This window comes from Perognathus longimembris, chromosome 15 (assembly GCF_023159225.1).
Source record: "Perognathus longimembris pacificus isolate PPM17 chromosome 15, ASM2315922v1, whole genome shotgun sequence".
Classification (NCBI taxonomy): domain Eukaryota; kingdom Metazoa; phylum Chordata; class Mammalia; order Rodentia; family Heteromyidae; genus Perognathus; species Perognathus longimembris.
The window spans coordinates 12983738-13010112 of NC_063175.1; the positions used below are offsets into that span (position 1 = coordinate 12983738).

Consider the following 26375-nt stretch of genomic DNA (forward strand, 5'->3'; position numbering starts at 1 on the left):
TATGCTTCCCTGTGTTCCTAGGGATGACAGGCACCCCCTTCTGTGCTTAGCCATTGTTGGAGTCTCTGTAACTTGTTTTTGCTTGATCTAGTCTTGAACCAAGATCACAGGATCTCCGCTTCTCAAGTAGGTAGACTTACGAGCTTGAGCCATGATCCCTGGGCTCTACCTGACCATTCTGAAACATTTTTATTTTGCTCCAGGAACCATGTGCCTAGTTCCCCAAGATGTTTATGTACTTTTTTCAGTTTCTGAGGCTAGCTCTTTCTCTTGTATTTTACTTCTTTCCTATTTGTCTTTTTTGGGGCCCTTTATTATTTGTCTTAGAGAAACTTTTTTTTTTTGCCAGTCCTTGGGTTTGATCTCAGGGCCTGAGCACTGTCCCTGGCTTCTTTTCACTCAAGGATAGCACTCTACCACTTGAGCCACAGCGCTACTTTCAGCTTTTTCTGTTTATGTGGTGCTGAGGAATTGAACCCAGGGCTTCATGCATGCTTGCTAGGCATGCACTCTACTGCTAAGCCACATTCTCAGCCCTTAGAGGAACATTTGATTTAACTTTTTTTTTTGTAGTACTGAGGTTTGAACTCTGGGCTTTGAACTAGGGAGCTCTACCAATTGAACTACACTTCTCAGCCCCCTTTTTTTTTTTTGCTTCAGTTATTTTTCAGATAGGGTCTTGGATTTTTGTGGGGGGCTGGTCTTAGACCTTGATTCTCCTACATACACCTTCCAAGTAGCTGGGGCCACAGATGGGCAGCATCTTGGGATTATTTATTGAGATAGAGTCTGCCATTTTTCTTTCCCTCTGGCTAGCCTTGAGTGCCATCTTCCTGATATCCTCCTCCTGAGCAGCTGGGATTACAGGCATGAGCTTTTTAGCTAGAGATTTTTTGTTTTGTTTTTTAATGCGGTACTGAGGAATTGAACCCAGGGCCTCATGCATGCTAAACAAGCCCTCTGCCTCTCAGCCACATTGCCAGCCCATTAACTAGTTTTTAAGTAGGCTTTTTAATTCGTTATTTGTGAACATTTATTAGCAAGACATGCATTAAAATTTTATAACAGTTCACTCAGGGAGAAAAACTTTGTTGTGACATGTGTGTTACTTAAATCAAGCTAATATTCATCATACATACTTGCTTTTTTATAGTGAGAACATTTATGATGTACCTTCTTGGCAATTTTTAGTATATAGTATTATTTATTTGTGTGTGTGTGTGTGTGTACTGAGGCTTGAATTCAGGCCCTGGAGCTGCCAGTTACTTTTTGTCTCAAGGCTAGCCCACTACCACTTGAGTCACAACTACACTTCTGGCTTTTTTTGGTGGTTAATTGCATATAACAATCTCCCGACTTTCCTGCCCCAGCTGGCTCTGAACTGCGATTCTTGGATCTCCGCCTCCTGAGTAGCTAAGGATTACAGGCGTGAGCCAATTGGCACAGGCATACAGTACATTATTAACTTTAATCATTCTTCTGCACACCAGCTCTCCAGAATATACTCATCTTCTCTGAAACTTTGTCCCCTTTCCCAGTAGCCCTCTGCTTAGCCTTCTTAAGTATTCCCTTTACGGGACCTCTGAGGCTTCAAAGTCGCTCTTCTCGCCTTAAAAAAAGCCCAGAAAAGGCAGACACCTATTCATCATGTATAACAGCAAGTCAACAGTCACAGTGTGGGATCCTGAACTCTGCCCATCAGGACTGAAACCTGTCCAGGGTGAGGAAGAAGGAAGTGGGGATGGGAGGAGGGCCTGGTAAAACACCCTTGACCGGGAAAAAAAAAAAAAACAAAAAACCTACCATATCCTTTTCCAACAAAGCCCCCGGGTGGCTGAAGCGCCCGGAGGCCGGGCTGGGACGCGCCGCTGCGCACGCGTCCTGGCTCCGGCGCGGGCGCCCACGTTCGCGCCCGCTCCAAAGCCACAGCGGGGAGTCCTGCGGAGAGCTCGGCCGGCGGCGGCGTCCCGGGGCGGGGAGCTACGGGGGCTTACGAGGGACTGTTCCAGTCAGAATTCAGTCGGCCCCACAGTAACCACAAGCTCTCCGGGTTGTCAATCCCGCGGCGGGCTCCCACTCCGCCAGGGCTCACTCTCACCGCACGCCTCGAGCTCCCAGCGATCCTAGCAACCACCCGCCGAGCGAGGCGGAAGAACGCCTTTGTCCCGCCCCCTCGTGCTAAGCGTGGCCCAATCGCCTTAGCGAGGGCCGACACCAGCCAATAGGAGGAAGGCACAGAAGGGCGGGCTGAAGAGGTCGCGGGCGCACGCGCACTGGCGAGTAGGGCCCAGGAGCAGTGGCCGTGTGGTGGAGCCCGGCGTCGGTGGAGTCCTGTGGGCCCTCGGAATTCCCGCGTAGCCGCTGCCTCCTTCCCCGGTCCTAGCCATGTTCCTCACCCGGTCTGAGTACGACAGGTGTGTGCGGCGGGCGGGAGGCTGGAGCGGGTTGTGGCTGGGCGGGCCCAGGGCCCGGCCGCGGCCTGGGTTCTGCCGTGTCATGGGGCGCCCGGGGACCCGGGGAGCTCGGGCCCTTCTGCGGGGCTCGGTGTGACAACCTCCCCCCCCCCCCCAAGCTGGACTCGAGCAAGCCGACCACATTTGTACAGTGATCGGGGCCCCGCGGGTCCCGACCGCGGAAGCGCTGGGCTCGGGTCTGTGCTGGGGGAAAGGAAGCCTCGGGGTGGGGGGGCGGCGAGCGCGGGCGAGGGCGGGAAGAGGTCGGGGGTCACCCCTCCTTCGTTCGTCTTTTCGAGCCCGGTGACCATCTTCCTTTCTGAGATGTGCCGCCGAAATAAAAAGCCACTAGACACTGTGATGGGTTGCTAATGACTGCACGCAGGGACATACTCTCCCCCCCCCCCCCCGCCCAAAAGCAGATTCAGCCGGGCTCGCTTCTGTCGCCAGCCGTCTACTTCTGTAGGAATCAGGATGTAGAATGGGGTCTTAGGCGATTTCTCAGGATGCTCATTTCACTTGACAAGGTTGGTTTTCTGACTTCTATAAAAGTTTAAAGCAAGCTAACTTTAGTGTTAATGTCTCCGAAATCAAAGTTGTGGTACATACATACACATATTTGCGTGTGTGTGTGTGTGTGTGTGTGTGTGTGTGTGTGTCTCGACCCCGGGGCTTGAACTCAGGACGGGGGCTCTGCCCCTCAACTCTTCTTAAGAAGCTCAAGGCTAGGGCTCTACCACTTGAGCTACAGCACCACTTCCGGTTTTTGAGTGGTTAATTAGAGGTAAAAGTCTCACGGGGCCTTTTCTGTCAGGGCTGACTTCCAACTGTGGTCTTCAGATCTCAGCCTCTGGCGTGAGTAGCTAGGATTACCGTCGGTGTGAGCCACCGACGCCCCGCCAAACTTGTATTACATATAAAAACAAAAAACGCCCAAGTGTTGGAAATGCTAAGTAATACCGAGTCGTACTTCTTTATGCTGTATACGTTTTGTACTTACAGTTTTGGTTTTGAGCAGATGTGTTCACACAACTATTGAATTTGTTTTAAAAGTAGGAAAAACATGTTTCCTTCATATTAGGTAGAGTGGCTACTTTTTTTTGGCAAGGATATGTGATTCCTGTTAAAATTTTGTCACCTGGAACTACCACTTATCCCTCTACTGACCCACAGAGGATATATGTAAAGTTTATTGAAACTTATTATCAAAGAAAATGGTTTTTGTTGGCCAGTATTTAGCTCAGGGCATTGAAGAGAACCATATTTAGAAGTGTGCCTAGCAAGTGTGAAACACAGGATTCAGTCCTGAGTACAGGAGAGAGAAGAAAAAAAATGCCTCTGGCTGATAAAATTTGGGGGTTAGGGGTGTATGAGAAATTGTGACCTTAATCAGAAAGGCTTTATTAGGGGCTGGGGATATGGCTTAGTGGCAAGAGTGCTTGCCTGGTATACATGAAGCCCTGGGTTCGATTCCTAAGCACTACATATACAAAAGATGGCCAGAAGTGGCGCTGTGGTTCAAGGGGCAGAGTGCTAGCCTTGAGAAAAAAGAAGCCAGGGACAGTGCTCAGGGCCTGAGTCCAAGCTCCAAGACTGGCAAAAATAAATATAAATAAATAAATAAATAAATAAATAAATAAATAAATAAATAAAAGGGGATCATGGAAAACTTCACAAAGGAGCTAGATCTTGAGAAGGGAAGATTTTAAGCAATATGGAGTCAATTGTTTGGAGTCAGAATAGAGTATGAACAGTGGGAAAACTACCTATTTGTGCTTGTTACATGTAATAAAAGTTAAAGGAAACAGGCGATATGGGGAAAACAAGACAATACTAGATAGTGAGTTGTTTTAATACAAGGCTTTTGATAAAATAAATTTTTTTTGTTTTTTGGCCAGTCCTAGGCTTTGGACTCAGGGCCTGAGCACTGTCCCTGGCTTCTTCCCGCTCAAGGCTAGCACTCTGCCACTTGAGCCACAGCGCCGCTTCTGGCTGTTTTCTGTATATGTGGTGCTGGGGAATCGAACCTAGGGCCTCATGTATCCGAGGCAGGCACTCTTGCCACTAGGCCATATCCCCAGCCTGATAAAATAAATTTTTGTTATTCTGCAGGCAACTTTGTGCCATCAGTTTTCCTTTTAAGTTACCTAATCTTAATTGTGTTTTGTGAAGACTAATTGACTGGATTAGAGGAAAGAGCAAGTCAACACAAGTTAGGAGATTATGACAGTCGTTAGGTGAAAGGGAATAAGGGCATTGGGAATGGAAGGAAGAGTGGTATGTCAGTGTGAAGGAGGAGTTGGTATGAATTGGGATGGCTTGGCATAACACAGTAGGATATGGGAGAAGATGGAGAGTAATGAGTGAAGTCATTTGGGACTTTCTACTTTAAGGGAATAGGGAGATTGGAGTTTAAAAAAAAAAAAAAAAAAACAAAACTGAAGGGGCTGGGAGTATGGCCTAGTGGCAAGAGTGCTTGCCTCGTATACATGAGGCCCTGGGTTTGATTCCTCAGCACCACATATACAGAAAATGGCCAGAAGTGGCGCTGTGGCTCAAGTGGCAGAGTGCTAGCCTTGAGCAAAAAAGAAGCCAGGGACAGTGCTCAGGCCCTAAGTTCACGGCCTAGGACTGGCAAAAAACAAAAACAAAACTGAAGTAGGAATGGCACAAGAAAAGGCTGATTTTGGAGGGGGACTGGATAATATTTTAGATTGGAAAATATTGGATGTTAAGTGCTAATGGCATATTGAAGTCAAAATGTTCAGCAGACATGTAGATGACCTAGGAAAGACATCAAACTGATAATAGGTGTTTGGAATTTGGTACTTCCTACATATGAAATATTCAAAGGAGACAATTAAGTTTGAGAAGTAGGCTAAGACCAGAGCCTATATCCAGGATGTAGGATTGCCTCACTAGAATGAAGTTTTTAAGTTAGGATGAAATATGTAATCATGTAGCAATTTGTGGTTTACAGGATTCTTTTACACTATAAATCCATACTCACCTGTGACAAAGGCAGGACAGTATTTTTCCTTGGAAGCAGGCAAAGCTAGTAAGTGGCAAAACTAGAACTCAGTACCAGGTTTTCAGATCTCAGTTTTTTCTTTCATTGATTTTTAAACTGTCCTTAGGAGTTCCAGACTTCTTTTAAATGGCTTCAGTGACGTTCTCATAGGAGCCAGCGGAGGGTTGGGATGGTGGGATTGTCTCTCTACTCCAGTTTAGCCATAATAATCTTCAGAGGCAGTGTAGTTGAAAACTAGGTTTTGTAGTCAGATTTTCTAAATTTGTGTTCTAGCCCTGCTTTTATGTTAAGTGACTTTGACTGGCTTACTTAACCTCCTTGTGCATTTCCTCATCTGTAAAACAATATCTTATGTTAGAGAGTATTTCATAGGCTCATTTCAAAGATGGAGTTAAGGGGGCTGGGAATATGGCCTAGTGGTAAAGTGCTTGCCTTGGATACATGAAGCCCTGGGTTCGATTCCTCAGAACCATGTATAGAAAAAGCTGGAAGTAGCCTTGTGGCTCAAGTGGTAGAGTGCTACCTTGAGCAAAGAGAAGCCAGGGACAGTGCTCAGGCCCTGAGTCCAAGGCCCAGGACTGGAAAAAAAAAAAAAGATTGAGTTAAAATTTTTGAAAGACCTATAACTATGTCAGACATAGCAAATGCTCAACAAGTGCCAACTTCTATTATTATTTTATATTTTGAAAAGAGCTTATTGTTAAAAAATAAAAAAAAGGGGCTGGGGATATGGCCTAGTGGCAAGAGTGCCTGCCTCGGATACACGAGGCCCTAGGTTCGATTCCCCAGCACCACATATACAGAAAAACGGCCAGAAGCGGTGCTGTGGCTCAAGTGGCAGAGTGCTAGCCTTGAGCGGGAAGAAGCCAGGGACAGTGCTCAGGCCCTGAGTCCAAGGCCCAGGACTGGCCAAAAAATAAAAAAAATAAAAAAAAAATAAAAAAAGACATTATGCTCCCTTTCATAAACCTAGGGTTTCTCTTATTTTCATTCATTTGTTGGTGGGAGAGTGTTGTACATGTGTATGTACACGCACATACCGGTACTGTGGGTGGGACTTAGGGCCTGGGAGCTAACTGTCCCTTAGCTTTTTTTGCTCAAGGCTGCCACTCGGTCATTTTGAGCTACAGGTTCACTTTCAGCTGTTGATTGGAGATAAGGATCTCAGGGATTTTTCTGCCCTGGATGTGGCTTTCATCCTCCGTCCTCAGTTCTCAGCCTCCTGAGTAGCTAGGATTATAAGCATGATGCCCACCTTGTTCATTTAATTTTTCACTTTGTAAGCTAAAAGCTTTTATAGCTACCACTATGATTGGTGTCCATTCTCATTAGGGATTTCCAACACTCTGGAGCAAGGAAAGTGTGTGTATGTGGGCATATTTTAGAGAAAAAACAGGCTGACATGTAATTCATGCACATTTACCTATTGAAATGAACTAGGTTAAGTTTTAGGAACTGCATGGATCTCTGTATGTGCTATTTCATACACATAAGTAGACAGTTGTGACATTTTACAAAAAAATAAGATATTAACATCAGATGCAAGTAATAGAAGATAAGAAGCAATGCACATTTTCTTGAGAATCGCCTGATAGTTAAGGGGCATGAATTTATCGGAGGAATTGGTTGGTGGGTGGAGGACTGGTCCAGACTTATTCGGGATTGAGATAGAAAAGTCACTCGCTCTCATTAGGTCAGTTGGGAAGACTTCATAGGAGTGGGACAGGATTCTCTTACAGAGACCATTGACTTGAGGAACTGTTAATGTACCCCAAAAATGGTTGTTGGGGGCAAAGTAGAGGGTATAAGAGCATGCATATCCTATAGTCATCTAAGCTAGTGGTCAAGGAATGTGAGTTCAGTGGCTATATGACCTTTTTTTTGGACAACTTTTAATATATATGTGTGTGTGTGTGTGTTTTTTAATTATAGGGGTGTGAATACTTTTTCTCCTGAAGGAAGATTATTTCAAGTGGAATATGCCATTGAGGCTATAAAGGTATAGTAGCAACCTCACACTTGCTAGCAGAACATTTTGAGTAAATGTGTTTTACCATTCCTTCAGAAAAAAAATAGTTTTAACCAGCTCCCATTAACTGTTTTTAGAACACTTTTAATCCTGTTCCAGACATCTGTTTAAAACTTTTTGAGCAAATAAAAGCTTCATAACCATGTAAGTAGTTTTTTTAAGTGCAAGTGGAGGAACATGTTTGTGTTTATAATCCTCTTGGTTATAAAGAGGAGTATAGAAGTCCAGGTTAGCCCCCATGTTACTATTTTTTGTCTTGATCACCTTTGTAACCTTGCTGATAAAGATGTGAGTTTATACTAGACACTAGTGACTGAATAGAGATGTGTCCTATAATATATTGATGTGTGGTTCATGTGTACAGTCCTAGTTACTCAGGAAGCTCAGAACTGATTACTGAAGTTTGGAGCCCCAGAACTAGAGGCATGACTCAGTTGGTAGAGTGTCACCCATGAGCAAAAAAGCGAAGTGAGAGAAAGAGGCTTAGCCTAAGTTCAAGTCTCAGTACCTGTAACAGAACTTAGCTTCCTGGTTTCCTTCAATTGGGTCCTAGTTTGCCTGCTATTGCCTTAGCAACCTATATCAAAATTATTATATCAAGAATCCAGACATTGGTCACTGCTAGTGAGTTATATTTATTATGTGTGGTGGTGTATCTCTATAATTCTAGTACTTTAGAGGCTGTTAGGAGGATTGTGAGTTCCAAACCAGCCTGGGCTAGTTTGAATGTTTTCTCATTTCCTTTCATCTCTGCAGTTCCTACCAAAGCAGGTAGGAGGAGCAATTTAGACAGAATTACAATGTTGATATATTTGGAGGGAAATATAAGTATAAAAGGAATATTACTTTGAATTTTGATATACTTTATAAGGTAGCCTTTCTCAGAATTACTTGCCTTTTTTTGGATTGGAAGCCTAGAAGTACATTTAAGTTGGAGGCCAAATTGAACAGGGTGAGAATTAATTATTGGCTTTAACACTGTAACCATACCTCCAACACTTTTTTGCTTTAGCTACTTTTCAGATAGAAATGAACCTCATTCTGTTTTTAAATAAGATCTTTTCAATAAACTTTACACTTTTGAAAAGTATATGAGACATGATCAGTCTATAGGCATGTTGTGCATAGATCTTCACAAATTCTTTGGATGAGGGCTGATTCTCACTGTTGGCATTGTTTTATAGAACTAATTAAGTATAATGGGAATTGAGAGAGAGCACAATTTGGAAGTCTTTGTTAAGGTGGTGTGGAGCTACTAGGTACTAAGTACTAGTATTGGGAAGTTGTGAGGGCTCTCAAAGCTTGTTTGAATTTTAGTTATAGGCAGCATAGGAAGATAATCTTGAAGAAAGAAGATCTAGTGAAAATATTATTTTACTAGATCAGTCAGGCTGTAACATGAAATATATACGAGAAAAGAGCACTTAAAAGATAAAGAGACTAGAGGCTGGGAATATGGCCTAGTAGTAGAGTGCTTGCATTGCATACATGAGGTCCTTGGTGTTCTATTCATTACCACATATATAGAAAAAGCCAGAAGTGGTGCTGTGGCTCAAGAGGTAGAGTGCTAGCCTCGAGCAAAAAGAAGCCAGGGACAGTGCTCAGGCCCTGAGTTCAAGCCCCAGGACTGGCAAAAAAAAAAGGTAAAGAGACTAGAAGCTATGTAATCAGAATAATTTTTTTATTTATTATCTGGTAGCACCATTTGAGTATTATGTATCAACTTATGTATTGATTGTCCTTGTCAAGTATTATTACCATTTCCTCATTTTGCAGATGGAAACTGAGGGATATAGAAGTATATGACTAGGGTGGTAGTGTAGAGAGGAGATAATTTAAGCTGTGTTATAGACTACTAGTGACCTTAGAAGAGTTTTATTACTTTCTTGTACACTGTGATTAGGATTTTAGAATCCCTCCTCCCCAATACTGGCATTAGAGTAGATCATTTTTCAGATGCTTCCAAGTCTGTTTTAGATTTGTTCTTTGCCTTCTGCCCCTTTATATGGAACTGGGGATTGAAACCAGGGTTTCTCTCACATACTATGCAAGTGCTTTGCTGCTGAACTACACATCTAGCCCCAGGCTTCAACTTTAGGTGCACAAAATTCTATAAAATCAGTGTTTTTATTAATGGGAATGATGTAACTGTTCTTTGGCCTGTACATTACATGATACTCATTGTATGTTTCTTTTTAGCTTGGTTCTACAGCCATTGGGATCCAGACGTCAGAAGGTGTATGCCTAGCAGTGGAGAAGAGAATTACCTCTCCACTCATGGAGCCTAGCAGCATTGAGAAAATTGTAGAGATTGATGCTCATATAGGTAACTAGTAGATGAGAGCTGTGTTGTAGAATCTGGCCTAGCTTAATTTGTCTTTTATTATGTTCCAACAGAAGGTCACAGAACAAATGCCTTATCTTCTGATTAGTTGTTATTTCTAGGGACTAGGCCACAATATATAACTTTAAGAGTGCAGTGGGGCTGGGGATATGGCCTAGTGGCAAGAGTGCTTGCCTCGTATACTTGAGGCCCTGGGTTCAATTCCCCAGCACCACATATACAGAAAATGGCCAGAAGTGGCGCTGTGGCTCAAGTGGCAGAGTGCTAGCCTTGAGCAAAAAGAAGCCAGGGACAGTGCTCAGGCCCTGAGTCCAAGCCCCAGGACTGGCCAAAAAAAAAAAAAAAAAGTGCAGTGCATTTTCAGGACTCATGTTTAATCTCCTAGAAATTCCTTTCATTTTCAAATATGTTTTGTTATGTTTTATTTTATGTGATGTATGTGTGTGTATTCTTGGAATTGTGTGTCTGTGTATGTGTTTGTATGTATGCCTGGAATTGTGCGTGTGTGTGTGTGCGCACGCGTGTGTATGCTTGGAATCGTACCAGGGCCTCATATATGCTAGGCAATCACTACCATTGAACTACACTGTAGCCAAGACCTTGGCAAATATGCTGGTTGTTGAAATATGCAAAGATTGAATCACAGGCTATTTTCTATGATTTGTGGGTTTTCATTGATGTATGTTAGCTCTGGTAAGAGGCCATCTGGAATTGAGAATGTATGTTGGAGAACTGAGTGTCTATTGAAAAAGAGAGGAAGTCTCCAAGATCTTTGGAGTGGGTAAGGCTCAGAGTTATAAGAATATAGATTTTGATCAGATCAATCTTCTTCCTCTGTGGTTTTGTTTGTTTTTTGGTTGGTCATGGGGCTTGAACTGGGCCTTGGTGCTTGCTGCCCCTGAACTCTTTGTTCAAGGCTAGGGTTCTACCACTTTGAGTCACAGCACCACTTCCAATTTTCTGGTGGTTAATAGGACTTTCTTGCCCAGGATGACTTTGAATCATGGTCTCAGATCGCAACCACCTGAGTAGTTAGGAGTATAGATGTGATTCGCCAGCACCCAGCTGTTTTTGTTTGTGTCCCACCTTACCTTTCTTTCTTTGCTTTTTGGCATAATTCTTGTAGCATTACAGGGTAAATGGTTTTGTTTATAGCATGGTAACCTTTCTAGTAATAGAATCACTGAAACTTTGGTAAAATAATTGTTTAAGGCATGGGAACCAAATACCATAGTAAATATAGAAGCTTGGTAGTATTTCTTTCATAAGTAGAAACAGATTTTGTTTTTTACAATTAAGAGCATTGTGTCTACTTACTCACCTGTCTTTCGGAGGTAGGTCCATGGCACTTTATTGAACAAGTAGAAACAGACATTGTGTTAGACACCAGAGATAGAGTCATAGTCCTTGTTTTCTGGGAACATATGTCTTAATTTGATGGAACATACAGTGTGTTCAGTAGGGATATAAGTGAGGAAAATTAGTCTTGCTTGAGACAGTAGTAGTGGGCTTTTCAGAAAAGAATGCCACGAAGTGATGCTTGTACTGGGTTGATGCTAGGCTCAATTCTGAAATACAAAGAGTGCCAGGCAGACAAGTGTCTGGGTGTAATTGTCTAGACAGAAGAGAGAGAAATAAGCAAAGCTATGGTGGCAAAAAATATATAGATGAGGGGCTGGGAATATGGCCTAGTGGTAGAGTGCTTGCCTCAGATACATGAAGCCCTGGGCTCGATTCCTCAGCACCACATATATAGAAAAGGCCAGAAGTGGCGCTGTGGCTCAAGTTGGCAGAGTGCTAGCCTTGAGCAAAAGAAGCCAGGGACAGTGCTCAGGCCCTGAGTCCAAACCCCAGGACTGGCAAAAAAAAAAAAAAAGGAGTTGCCATTCAACAAAGCATTTTATGAATACAATGCATCTTGATCAATGTCATCCCTTTCAACAGTCTGTCCTGTTACTCCCTACCCACCCCCTTTCCTCATGCTTCTTAATCTTACAGGATATGCATTGAGTTTTTTACTGCATCCTTCCCAGCCTTTTCTTTATTTGTCGACCCCCTTGCCCTTGATGCTTCCCTACCCCTTTAAAAAAGTACCCATTTTCTGGTGTGGGATTATTGGCCTGTGCCACCATACCCTGCTTCTTGCTAATTTGCAGATAAGTTCTTGCTATTTTGCCAGGCCTCAAACCCAGATCCTCCTATCTCCACTTCCCAAGTAGCTGGGAAGCTGGTTCAGTTGTGTATCACCACACCTAGCACAAAAAAAAAAAAAAACAAGGACTAGGAATGTGGCCTAGTAGTAGGGTGCTTGCCTAGCATGCATGAAGCTCTGGCTCCATTCTTCAGCACCACATAAACAGAAAAGGCGCCAGAGTGCCAGCCTTGAGTAAAAGAAGCTCAGGGACAGTGCTCAGGCCCTGAGTCCAAGCCCCAAGACTGGTAAAGAAAAAGAAAGAAACATTTATATCCTAGTAGATATGGTAAAGGAGTCATTTGGAAGTCTGCCATTGGGAGAAAAACCTACCTTGTGAGATTTAGATTTCAGCCATGGCATCTAAGTAACAGGGATTGTCATCGTTTTGGTATCTTGGACTATCAAGCAAACTTTCTAATAAAACTAGTTTATTTGTTTGGTTCAGAGAAGTGAAAAGGCTTTTGATATTTTCTGGTCTTCTGCTGTAGACCATCGTGGGCTAGTGCTCTGTACTTCTCAGGTTGGGCTGCTAGTGTTTGCTTAGTGCACATGTGTCAAGGTCTACAAGAGCTAAAGAGATCCTTAGGGATAAAATATGTGGAATTCACATTTGGGTGGCTGCTGCTCTTGTGTCTCCTAGCTATGGTCTGGACTTTTGTGACATTGTAGATAATTTTTAATTTGAACATTATTATGCTTGGGTTCAGAGTTGATCATTTCCATCTAATGCATGGGGTATATTGCCATGGTTTGCACTCCAGAATTTTAGTGTTTTCTGAGTAGATAAAAAAGTTTTGCAAGGATTTTGCCCCTGGGTCAATGTTCCTTTTTTCACATTGCAGGTTGTGCCATGAGTGGACTAATTGCTGATGCTAAGACCTTAATTGATAAAGCAAGAGTGGAAACACAGGTAAAATCAGGACCTTCTCCTTTTTACTGTGATTCTTGTGTTCTTTGTATAGTGATACTGCTTTCTGGCTTACATTGCAGGTATCTGTGTCCATATTAGATGTGGCTCTTGGGAATGGTGTGGGGTAGAATCTCTTGGACCTTAGGAATTAGCTACCTAACCATTGAAGTTCTAAGGAAGCTCTGGGCAGTAGAGCTGATAGTCTCTTGCTTCCTCTGAATTTACCCTGTCATGTAAAACAAACATGCATTCTGTTCCAGTTTATTGTCTGTGAAAGCACCATAACAGAATGTGGTCATAGTTAAGGTATAGTTAAGGTCATAGTTAAGTATAGTCCAACATTTTCCTGCTAGGCTTATAACTGCTCTCTTCTGATGAGTGTGATTTGTACTAGGAGATAAAAAACTAGTTAGAAATGCTGATTTTGTTGTTGTTTTGGTGTGTGTGTGTGTGTGTGTGTGTGTGTGTGTGTGTGTGTGTGTGTGAGGGGCTTAAACTCAGATCTTAAGCTTCTTTTGCTCAAGGCTCTACCACTTGAGCTGCAGCTCCACTTCTTGCTTTTTTATAGTAATTGGAGATAGGAGTCTCGTGGACTTTCCCTGCCCTGGTTAGCTTTGATAAGCATGAGCCATCAGTGCCCCACCATTTTTTTTTAACTGTGTTCCCATGGCCTGGAGATGTAAGCTAGTAAGAAAAAAAGTTTTGCACTTCGTTGCACATTTGCTGTCAGTACTTATGTAAGAATACGTATTTTAACATATACACTAATAGAATAAAATAGACTCTTGGGGGAAAGTGGTACTTGGTTATTAACATACACTTTGTGAAATGACTAAACTTTGTACTTCAGGGATTAGTCCTACTTTTCAAGGGCATAATTCTCTAGTTTACCATTACTTGTAACCTTTTAAACATGCTTATTTCCAATGCCCTCTTGCTTATGCTTTCTCCTTTTCTCTCTCCTTTTCCTCCTCCCCCCCCCCCCCCCACGACAAGGTAGTGCTCTGTAGTTCACACTGGATATGAGTCTCTGCCTCAACATCCCAAATGCTGGGATTGCAGGCCTGTGCCTCTCCACCTGCTGTCAGCTATTTCTCTTTTTGTGCAGTTCTAAGTACTCAGCATCTGATGTTACTAGTGTAGTGCCAGGCCAGACAAGGCGACCTAGTGAAGTTGAGCCCAGCCTGGACTTCATAGTATGACCTTTCCTCAAAAAGGAAAACAAAGCGGGGTGCTGGTGCCTTCATTGGGGGGGGGGGGGGTGTTCCACCTGCTTCCACTGTGAAGGCTACATCGTGAGCCAGAGAGGGGACTTGTGGAGGTGGCCCTGCAGGCCTGGCGCTGGGGTCCAGGCACTGACTAAGGTAGTGATGGTTGCTGCCTCCTCCTCAGAGATAGGGTTCCATAAATTCTTACGACTACTTAGCAAGAAAGGTGGAGTGAAGAGCCCTTGCCTCACGGTGTGCATGCACCCCCGTTCACTCTCACATGCACTCCCACGCCAGCACACACAGAAAGGCAGGGTACTAGTTGGCCCTGCACTTGATTCGTATTTCAGTTTTGCCTCTAAGTAGTTGTGTGAACGTGGGCAGTACTTAACCTACCTGGGCCTCAGTAACTTTAAACAGAGATAATGGCTCTGCTTAGATCAAAAGGTGATTGTAACCTACTACTGGTGGCTTATGTTTGTGGTCCTAGTTCCCAGGAGGCTAAGGACTGAGCATCACAGTTCAAAGCCAGTCTTGGCAGACAAATCTGCCATACTCTTTATCTCCAGCTAACCACAAAAAAGCTGAAAGTGGAGCTTTAGCTCAAGTGGTAAAGCACTAGCCTTGAGCAGAAAAAAGAAGGCAGGGGCAGGGAGGAAGGAAGAAAGAAAAGTGGGAGAGAAAGAAAAAAAGACACGTTTCTGACCACAGTTGAGGGGGAATGTGTATCATAAGGATGATGGGCTGCTTTAATGTGCAGGGAATACCATTCTTTACTTCTCCTAATAGAACCATTGGTTCACCTACAATGAGACGATGACAGTGGAGAGTGTGACTCAAGCTGTGTCCAATCTCGCTCTACAGTTTGGAGAAGAAGACGCAGACCCAGGTGCTATGGTGAGTGTGCGTGTGTTGAGTGTGGTTGCTGTACTGCACGTTTGTCTTCTGCACGTCCCTGTCTCCCTGACCTCATAGCCAGCTCGCAGTTCCTCTTGCATTTCTGTTCTAGTCTCGTCCCTTTGGAGTAGCACTGTTATTTGGAGGAGTTGACGAGAAAGGACCCCAGCTGTAAGTACCATTTTGCTTTATTTTTATTTTTTAATTATTTGGGGGAGAAGGTGGTGATTACTACAATTTTGGGTAGGGTCTACTAGTTTAAGTCAAGTGAGAAGGTTATTATAAACCTAGAAAAAGTAGGGCTTTTAACTTTATTTTATTTATTTATTTTTCTTTGCCAGTCCTTGGCCTTGGACTCAGGGCCTGAGCACTGTCCCTGGCTCCTTTTTGCTCAAGGCTAGCACTCTGCCACTTGAGCCACAGCACCATTTCTGGCTGTTTACTATATATGTGGTGCTGAGGAATCGAACGTAGGGCTTCATGTATGGGAGGCAAGCACTCTTTGCCACTGGGCCATATTCCCAGCCCCAGACTTTTAACTTTAAAGTCAAGTGATTCTGTGACATTTATACAGCCAAAATTTGGAGATCCATGATCGAACTCCCTTATTGGGAGCAGTTCCAGTTCTGGAAAGATTAGAAGTAACTTTCAAGTTTTGATTTGCATACTGATCAGGTCCACATTCTCAGATTAATTTAGTAGGCCCACGTGCACAAATGTTAGTTTTATTTCTGTAAATGACATTTAATTACTCCTAAATCTCCGAGGAAATTAGTGATGTTCTCAAATACCTTTTAAGTGGTCTGGTTTCTCAAAACAAAGAACATCTTTTGGAGCTGTGCCTTATTTCAGTGGCATTTTTTTTTTTTTTTGGCCAGTCCTGGGCCTTGGACTCAGGGCCTAAGCACTGTCCCTGGCTTCTTCCCGCTCAAGGCTAGCACTCTGCCACTTGAGCCACAGCGCCGCTTCTGGCCGTTTTCTGTATATGTGGTGCTGGGGAATCGAACCTAGGGCCTCGTGTATCCGAGGCATCAGTGGCATTTTTGGTTGCAGGCCAAGCATTTACACTTTCAGGAGGCATTTGTTATGTAAAATGCCATCACTCATAACATTCTAATTCTTTTGGGGGACTTACAGGTTTCACATGGACCCATCTGGGACCTTTGTACAATGTGATGCTCGAGCAATTGGCTCTGCTTCCGAGGGTGCCCAGAGCTCCTTGCAAGAAGTGTATCACAAGGTACCTACATTCTTATAGCTTTTACCATTATTTCTTACACTTACAAGTAATATCTGTAGAATAAGCCACACACACATCAAAAACTTAGCTTTGATAGTTTTATACAATATCTTTTTGAAACCACAACCTAAAACAAGACATGTGGAAATGACAAAAAAATGTCATTCTCAGACATGAAATTAGCACATGTTCTTAGAAAAATCTCATTAATATGCTTGATCAACACAGGGTTGCCACCTTCAAATTTGGAAAAGATTCAGTATCTGATAAATACAGTAAAACAAAGTGCAATACAACGAGTTATGCTTGTCGTGTTGATTTTTACATGTGGAGGAAATTCTGTGCAAATCAAGGTAAAAAATGAATTTTCTGAACCATTTGACTGCATTTTTAGGTCATCTGGTCATCACTAGCTAGTATTACATCACCTTGCTTCTGAATTCACTGAGGAGCTCAAGGGTTCACTACAGGAGTGCAATCCTTTCCCCTTCTTCAAACAACTCCAAATAAGGCACTTTTTTTTTTTTTTCTGAATAGGGTATTTTACTTGAACATTTGCTTGAATTTTGCAGACACTTGTAAAGCATTGTGCAAATTAAGATGCCTAACATTAATATTTGCTAAATCATTTTTCAGGAGATAAAGGGGAAATGGTTGAAGGAAAAAGGGATTATGTACAATTAATACCTCATCTTCTTACCTTCTTTGTTTCAAGTCTATGACATTGAAAGAAGCCATCAAGTCTTCACTTATCATCCTCAAACAAGTAATGGAGGAAAAGCTGAATGCAACTAACATAGAGGTATTGTTTCTAGTTTATTATTTTTCTCCAAGATATTACAACTCACTTTGTTAAAGATTGAACAGACCAACAAATTACATTTTAGTTGCTTTGAAAAATAAAATTTGTATTATTATTTTTTTCTTTTTTTGCCAATCCTGGGGCAAACTCAGGACCTGAGCACTGTCCCTGGCTTCTTTATGCTCAAGGCTTAGCACTCTACCTTTTGGGCCACAGTGACACTTCTGGTTTTTTCTGTTTATGTGGTGCTGAGGAATCAAACCCAGGCCTTCATGCATGCTAGGCAAGCACTCTGCCACTAAGCCACATTCTCAGCCCCAAATTTATGTATTTTACCAGGTTTTTTTACTTAATATTTTTTGGTAATTCTTAGCAAGGATTTATTTCATAACATGGTTAAATTAGTAAGAAATGGGGGAGAGAAACACTTCCAACCACCCAGACAGGAATTAGGGGTTAGAGACTCCCACAATTACTTTTATTTATTTATTTGGTGGTTTAGGGGTTTGAACTCAGCCTCAGTTTTGTTAGGCAAATGCTCTACATGTTCAGTTTTTAAGTTATTGATAGGTTTTGAAAAATAAGTAGTGGTAGTAAAGTGATGACAGAAGCCAGAATTCAGTGAGCCCAGGAGTCAAAGTTGGTGATAAGGAATGTGCTGATTCTCAAGATGCCAGCAGAAGGCACTACTTAAGAAAATGATGTTTGTGTTTTTAACAGTGGGAAAAGACTTAAATATGTAAACAGATCAAACTAGTGGATAGGAAAATGTTAGAGTGGTAGGAAAGTTGAAGAAAGGCGACATGATCCTATTAAGAGAGTTGATTTCAGAAAATAAAAATATTTCATTGTCATATTGAGTACCCATTATATAGCAGGTAATATGCCAGGGATGCAGCTAGAGAAAATCTATCCCCTGCATATGTGGTACACTATGTAGTGTAGGGGTAGAGGATGTAACAGATAATAAGAGCCTGGTGTGGAACTTCTGAAATAGCAACAAAAATAGATTGCCTTGCAAACATGCAACTTAGTCTGGAACATTAGGAAAGCATCCTGGAAGACGTGGTGTCTGGAAAGGAGAGTGGAAGATATTCCAGAAAGAGGGAACAGCATTCACAGAGGATAGAAAGATAGACATAACTTTGTGCTTTAAAGATCTTTGGGTGGGGGGTGTGGCTCAATGGTAAAGCACTTGTTTAATGTGCATGAGTCTCTAGCATTGCAAACAAAAACTCCGAGTTTTATTTGATTGTTGGGATATAGAATGTGTGTAAGGTAGAGTGGTAAGTAATGGGAAGGCTTGGACTAAATTCTGAATGTCCTTCTTTAGAGTGAATAATAGGAGAAAAGTAATCATGAGTAAAGGGTAGGTAGGTTTGTGTAGATGAAAAAATGACACCCACCCCTTGTATGACTGTATAACTGATTTTAAAAAGATAGGGGCTGGGAATATGGCCTAGTGGCAAGAGTGCTTGCCTTGTATACATGAAGCCCTGGGTTCGATTCCCCAGCACCACATATATAGAAAACGACCAGAAGTGGCGCTGTGGCTCAAGTGGCAGAGTGCTAGCCTTGAGCAAAAGAAGCCAGGGACAGCGCTCAGGCCCTGAGTCCAAGCCCCAGGACTGGCAAAAAAAAAAAAAAGAAAAGAAAAGATAGGTTTGTCCAGTGTGGTAATGCAATGGGGAGATTGGTAAGAATGGGAAAATCGTGGATAGGAAGCAGGGAGGAGAGAAAGAATCATTGGCCCACATTAAAATATTATTTAAGAGCCAGGTGCTGGTGTCTCAAGCCTCTGACTGCAGCCACTCAGAAAGCCGAGATCTGACGATGTGTTCAAAGCCAGCCCGAGCAGGAAACTTCACAGGCTGTTAACTCAAGTTAACCAGCAAAAAGCTAGAGTCACTCAAGTGGCACCAGCTTTAAGCAAAAATAAGGGACAGCTCTCAGGCCCTGAGTTCAAGCCCTAGTACCAAAAAGGAAAAATAAATAAATAAATAAAACTGAGACTAGAATCACAAAACATTGTTCTAGAAAGTCAAGATTGATCAAGGTAGGCTGGGGATATGGCCTAGTGGCAAGAGAGCTTGCCTCGTATACATGAGGCCGTGGGTTCGATTCCCCAGCACCACATATACAGAAAATGGCCAGAAGTGGCGCTGTGGCTCAAGTGGCAGAGTGCTAACCTTGAGCAAGAAGAAGCCAGGGACAGTGCTCAGGCCCCGAGTCCAAGGCCCAGGACTGGCCCCCCAAAAAAAGATTGATCAAGGTTACTGTTGGAGTCACAGTATCACAGTATGCAACAGGTGGTGTAATTACTAATCAGTAGTTAAAGCAGGCAGCACTATCAGGATGTTTCTGGGCGTATTATACTCAGGGAAAAAAAACATGGATGGTTGGATTAAATCCTTGATGAATTGAGTAGTTAAGGACAAGAGTGGAGAGTTCTGGAGTGTTGTTAGTGAATGTCTCACCAGGTTTCATAGACTGCCCTGAAAATCAGGTACTAAAATAGGGGGCTGGTACAGACATAAGAGGGTTTGAAGAGTTTGAGGGAGCACATAGTTAGCTTACTCTCTGAGTGGTAATAAAAGGAAGAAATTTAGCACGGTTCCTCCATAGAAAAATTTTGTAACTAGTTTTTTTTTTTGTTGTTGTTAGTCATCGGTCTTGAACTTGGGGCCTAGATGCTGTCCCTGAGCTCTTTTGCTCTACCACTTTGAGCCACAGCATCCTTTCTGGTTTTTGAATGGTTTATTGGAGGAGGTAAGAGGCTCATGGACTTTGCTGCCTGGGCTGGCTTCCAGACCATGATCCTCAGACCTCAGCTTCTGAGTAGCTAGGAATGCGGCATGAGCAGCCGCAGCTGGCTTTTAGCAAATATTTGAAAATATTTCCTCTTGCCAATCTTTCATGATCCTCCTATCTTGAGTTTCAGGAGGATTTTTGTTGGTACTTTCCTGGTAGTTTGTTTTTCTTTAGTACTGAATGACATAGTGTCTTGATAATTTCTGCAATTTTCCTTAAAAAAATAAAATGCTGGGTACTGTATATTGGTACACACCTGTATTCCCTGCACTTGGGCGACTAAGGCAGGACAGTGCATTCAAAGCCAACTTGGGTTATATAGTGAGACCCTCCTGCAATTAAATAAAACTATTGAAACACCTCCTACCTACTGTGTCTTTTTTTTTTTTTTTTTTTTTGGTCAGTCCTGGGGCTTGGACTCAGGGCCTGAGCATTGTCCCTGGCTTCTTTTTGGTCAAGGCTAGCACTCTGCCACGTGAGCCACAGCACCACTTCTGGCCATTTTCTGTATATGTGGTGGTGGGGAATCGAACCCAGGGCCTCATGTATATGAGGCAGGCACTCTTGCCACTAGGCCATATCCCAGCCCCTCTACTGTGTCTTATCTGTCTTTTCAAAGCAGTTAACTATGTTGAGGTGTAATTTACTTGTAGGAAAATACACCCATTGAAGTGTACAATTTTGGCAGCTCTATAACCCCTGCCATCACAGTCAAATGGAGCATTTGTATTCTCCCAAAAAGTTCCTTTCTGCCCATTGATGTCACCCCCCCTTACTGTAACTACAGGTTTGTTTTGTGTTGTAGAATTTTATAAAATGTGTGTTGTACAGTGTATACTCTTAGCTTCTTTGACACAGCATAATTTTGAAATTCCCCCATGTTCGGGATAGCAATTGTCAAGTTTTATGGCCAAGGAGTATTCCACTGTAGCCTTTATTTCCAGTGCTGTTTCAAACAAGCTGTGTCAGTGCCTACTGTTTCGCCCACATTTATTACTTAGTCATGCCATTTATTACAACTCTGTTTCCCTTGGACTGATCTTTGCTAGGATAATTCTTGCATGTCATATTTCCTGGTCAGCCTTCAGGACTTTTCTGAAGCATTCACCTCAATTTGACAGTTGTAAAATTAAATCATTACCTTTTCAAAACACCATTTCCTTTTCTGACTTTGTAGTCCTGGTTGATAGTACCACAAGTTTACTTGCCATTCATACCAGAAACTTGGAAGGTTTCAATCTCCCTTTTCTGTCACTAAATCTTGTCTTTGCCTCCTTATAAATAAGTCATGTTGATACACCTCCAACTCTTATCTAATATCTTCTTTTGTTCAGGTCCCAATTTTTCTCCTTACGTATTTTCAGAGTGCTCCTCCTGGTGGCATCATTGATCTCCATCAATGTTCATTTTATTCCACATAGTTCCACTAAAATGGATTTCTAGTTCACATCCAATCCTCATTGCTCTCTACTTAAAAATCTTTTCTGATCCTGTTTGCAAGGTAAATTATAAACTTTATGACATGATAATTCACTAGTTAAGTCATACATGTAATCTATAAGGCACTTTGCCAAGTATTTTACATGTAATTATTTCTTTTAGTCCACATAACTCTAGGATATAGAACTTTTTTTCCACTTCACAGAAAAGGAAACAGGCTTTGAGAGAATAAGACTTTACCCAAAACAACAGAACTGGTAAATGGTAGAGTCAAGATTTGGATACAGTCCTGATTTTCTGTTCTGTCCTTTTGGCTTTTTTTGTTTGTTTGTTTTTGCCAGTCCAGGGGCTTGAACTCAGCCTAGGCACTGTCTCTGAGCTTCTTTTGCTCAAGGCTAGCACTCTGCCACTTGAGCCACAGCACCACTTCCAGCTTTTTCTGTTTATGTGGTACTGAGGAATCAAACCCAGGGCTTCATGCATGCTAGGCAAGCACTCTACCACTAAGCCACATTCCCAACCCGTCAAAAAAAAATTTTTTTTTTGGCTAGTCCTAGGCCGTGGTGAACTCAGGGCCTGAGCACTGTCCCTGGCTTCTTTTTTGCTCAAGGCTAGCACTCTGCCACTTGAGCCACAGCGCCACTTCCAGCTTTTTCTGTTTATGTGGTACTGAGGAATCAAACCCAGGGCTTCATGCATGCTAGGCAAGCACTCTACCACTAAGCCACATTCCCAACCCGTCAAAAAAAAATTTTTTTTTTGGCTAGTCCTAGGCCGTGGTGAACTCAGGGCCTGAGCACTGTCCCTGGCTTCTTTTTTGCTCAAGGCTAGCACTCTGCCACTTGAGCCACAGCGCCACTTCTGGCCATTTTCTGTATATGTGGCGCTGAGGAATCGAACCCAGGGCCTCATGTATATGAGGCAAGCACTCTTTGCCACTAGGCCATATTCCCAGCCCCCATCAAAATTCTTTTTATAAAGCTGCCCCACAAACAATGTGTAGAAAAATACCTCATGGTAATAGTTAATAATCTGGTGTGCTTCTTATATCCACAGCACTATGCTAAGCCCGCGTTCATAGCTACTCTACGTGTTGGATACTCATTTACAGCTAGGAGTGGCAGCGGCAAAGTAATAACCCAGCCTCACATACATCACTTCCTCTTGGAAGTATATAAGTATGCTTTTAATAATTTAAAAAAGTTATTTGTCTCCTTTTTCCTTCTTCCGCCTCTCCTTTGTTGGTATTGGGGTTTGACCTCAGCTACCATATTAGCCTCACCTCCAGGCCTTTATTGAAGTAACTTAAAAAAAGCAGAAAGGATGCTAGGCATTTGGTTAACTATTATGTAGTGGGTTAGCCTCAAAATAGAAAATTTGGTCAGTAAGAAGTTGTATTCTGGAGTCAGAGCTATTTTAGGGGCCTACTGCTTGGAAAGGACACCCCTGGGACAGCAGATCCCTCCGTTCCTAGCGAACAGCTGCACCATCAACGCAGCTCCTCCTGGCCATGGAGGGCTGTCGACCGGGAGTGGAGCCCAGCTCATTAACCCCTTTCTGTTTCCTTTCCAGCTAGCCACAGTGCAGCCTGGCCAGAATTTCCACATGTTCACAAAGGAAGAACTTGAAGAGGTTATCAAGGACATTTAAGCATTTAAGGAAGAGCCATCTTCAGAACTTCTTTGGGACAGTTCTCCTAATTGCCCTTAAATTTTATTCCCAACTCCAATTCCTTGGAAAATCTTCAGTATGTGTTCTTTTTTTTTTTTTTAATGATGTCTGTACATAAAGGCAGTTCTGAAATAAAAGAAACTTTTAAAGTATTTCTTGGTAGTCTTTGTTCTTATAATGCAGTCTTTTGTTTGAAATGCTTATGTTCAGCAGAAGGATGGTAGTATTAATAACCCTCTCCTGTGATTGTCTGTTCTAAAATTATTTACAACATATTTAACTTTGCCATGATTCCCTAGGTGATGAAAAATAACAAGCTAACCCAGCTCCTCCTAGTGGTTAGTTGATGTTAATACTCCAGTAAGTCCATTTCATTCCTGTATATTTCTGTTGCTTGAAATGTTGCTTGCATGAAAGGGGATGTGCTACTCATCGGCCAGCAAAAGAACTTCATTGGGGGGTTGTTGATGAGTTGGAATAAACCATCTACAGTGGTAAACCTGTTAACTGTATTTTGAAAATGCTTCCCTTTTTATGAAGTTAAAGACATGAAAAAATTAAAGTCTTGGCCTCATTGGCAATTACAAATCTCAGCCTTATCAGTAAAAGAAATGTAAAATGCAGAAGCAATTTACATTAGACTTTGGGATGTACTATGAATTTCTATTAAAGAATAGTTTGTGCCTCAAAAATGACCATAGGAAATAGGTATTATGTGGATATTATCAAAATCTAAGGCTCGGGCTGGGGATATGGCCTAGTGGCAAGAGTGCCTGCCTCATATACATGAGGCCCTGGGTTCGATTCCCCAGCACCACATATACAGAAAATGGCCAGAAGTGGCGCTGTGGCTCAAGTGGCAGAGTGCTAGCCTTGAGCAAAAAAGAAGCCAGGGACAGTGCTCAGGCCCTGAGTCCAAGCCCCAGGACTGGCAAAAAAAAAAAAAAAAATCTAAGGCTCCGTGATCATGCACACAGAAAATCATGCTGTTGGAGCTAAAACTCAAATTTTCTGGCTTCCCATCACCAGCTCTTGTGTAACAGGGGATGTCATGGAGATTTGAGATGTACTATCCATACTGCAGATGGCCCCATGCATGTGGATGGTGAAGAATTGATTGTAATTCACTTATGAGGACCCTCAGACTATTTTTAGAGCTTTCTGTATTGTATTTGCACTCTGAGGTTAAAATAGTAACTGAGCAGGGCTGGGGATATAGCCTAGTGGCAAGAGTGCCTGCCTCGAATACACGAGGCCCTAGGTTCGATTCCCCAGCACCGCATATACAGAAAACGGCCAGAAGCGGCGCTGTGGCTCAAGTGGCAGAGTGCTAGCCTTGAGCAGGAAGAAGCCAGGGACAGTGCTCAGGCCCTGAGTCCAAGGCCCAGGACTGGCCAAAAAAAAAAAAAATAGTAACTGAGCAGACTAAATTCATACTGTAGTTCCAGCAATGAACTTGTGCTTAGCAACGGTTTGGAAACTCCAGTAACAGGAAATATTGGAAGAAATTCTGTCCTAGACACACAGAACAAACCTAGAAAACAAGTATATATTATCAATTTTATAGAGACTTCTAGGAATTTTAATCCTGTTACATATAACATGTTAACAATGAGATTTGTTTAACTCATGTATACATTTATTAAATCCTAATAGGAAACACCATCGAGAAAAGTTCTGTCTCAACTTCAATTCATTGAGCATATTTGGGGCTAAAGCTGTGAGAATGCTGTTCTTCATATGCTCTGACTGACATCTAGTGGGAAGAATTGAGCAATAAACTTTTAACACTAGCATAATGCAGAAGTAGACAAAGCACATGCTACTAGTTTGGAGAACAAGAGTTACATCAATTACATGTATTATACCGGACAAGAGTACCAAACAATTGTTTATTTAGCACAGCTCTCTTTGCTACAGCTTAAACTGTCTTCCCTTGGTCACCAGCGGCTCCTGCTTGTATCTTAGCTTCTTAGGAGGCTATCTGAGGATAGCAAAAGCCAGCCCGGGCAAGAAAATCCACAAGGCTCTTTACCTCCAATTAACCACAAAAGGTCAGTAGTGGAGCTGTGGCTCAAGAGGTAGAATGCTAGCCTTGAGCATAAAAGATAAAAGCTCAGGGACAGCGAGTGCTCAAGCCCACTCAAGAGTTCAAGCCCCAGCACTGACCAAAAACAACAGAAATGGAAGTGTGGCTCTAGTGGTAGCGTGTTTTGCCCTATGTAAAGCTCCCAGGCCCTTAGTTCAAGCCTCAGAATGGGCACAAAAAGAAAATAAAAACTTCTGTATTACCTGGGATTTTACATACCATAGACTGAGGAAACAAAGTCATGCCCTCTATTATTAAAATGTACATTCTTTGAAGAGAATTTCAATTTTCTGTAGAATATTAAAGCACAATTTTCTGTCAAATGATGTGTACATTGCTTTATATCAATTTTCTGCTATATTTGGAGAAAAGTAAAGTTTTAAGTAGTAAATTTGACATGTATTTTACATAGTTACATATCTTACACATTTACATATTTTATGTGTGACATTTACATACCTTATGTACAGCATTTCACAAGTAGCTGGCAGGGCAGCTTTAGGAGTATTTTGTGTCTGCTAAAAACTACTGCTTAGTAATCTTTTTTTTTCATGAATAAATACTACTTTTATTTCACTGAGTTTCTCTTTGAACCATTTACCAATACCATTCAGAGGACTGTTACTATATCCAGTCCAAAATTTAAATTTTTTAGAAAGACACTGCAAATTGAAACAGTATCAATATTCTAGATGACCACAAGTTTCTATTCTTAAGACTAAATGTTTAATGACCTACCGAAGCAAAGAAAACCCACTGGAAAAAAATTTATGAAATTCTTGGTATACTTCATGAAAGTTTGAAATTATAAATAGAAAAGAACCATTAACATTTAAAAAACTAACATTGTGTATTCTGAACCACATGCTAGTTACAATTCATTGTAACACAGCACCAATACCCATGATACATCCACAAAGAATGAAACTACCATATTCAGACAAGAGCAAAAAAACCTGTTTCCTTTATGAATATTGTCATAATGAGGCTGTAGCACTTTTTGTTATAACTGTATTACCTATATCTTGCTGCACATAGTTTCATCTTAATTTTTGGAGTGTTTGTTTTGATCAGTCACAAGAGCAACATCATCATTTGAAAGGCTGCAGACTACAACAGCAAGTAACTTTCACTGTTAAAAAATAAACAAATTTATCTTTCAAATCAAAATTATTATTATAAAAGTGGGAATTACAGTTAAGGAAATAGAAAAATAAGCCAATTATGATGACTCTTCTGACTATGGCTCCAAAATT

General features: G+C 42.0%; 1 protein-coding gene across 1 annotated transcript; it reads left to right on the forward strand.

The window, feature by feature from the left end:
• The first annotated feature begins 2257 nt into the window (after window positions 1–2257).
• On the forward strand, window positions 2258–23182 carry Psma5 (proteasome 20S subunit alpha 5). Its single transcript, XM_048363429.1, has 9 exons — window positions 2258–2414; window positions 7417–7483; window positions 9713–9839; window positions 12894–12961; window positions 14959–15066; window positions 15179–15237; window positions 16204–16306; window positions 17022–17108; window positions 22932–23182. Exons 1-9 carry the CDS (start codon window positions 2386–2388, stop codon window positions 23007–23009), a joined length of 726 nt encoding a protein of 241 aa, XP_048219386.1. The 5' UTR covers window positions 2258–2385; the 3' UTR covers window positions 23010–23182.
• The last annotated feature ends 3193 nt before the right edge of the window (window positions 23183–26375 follow it).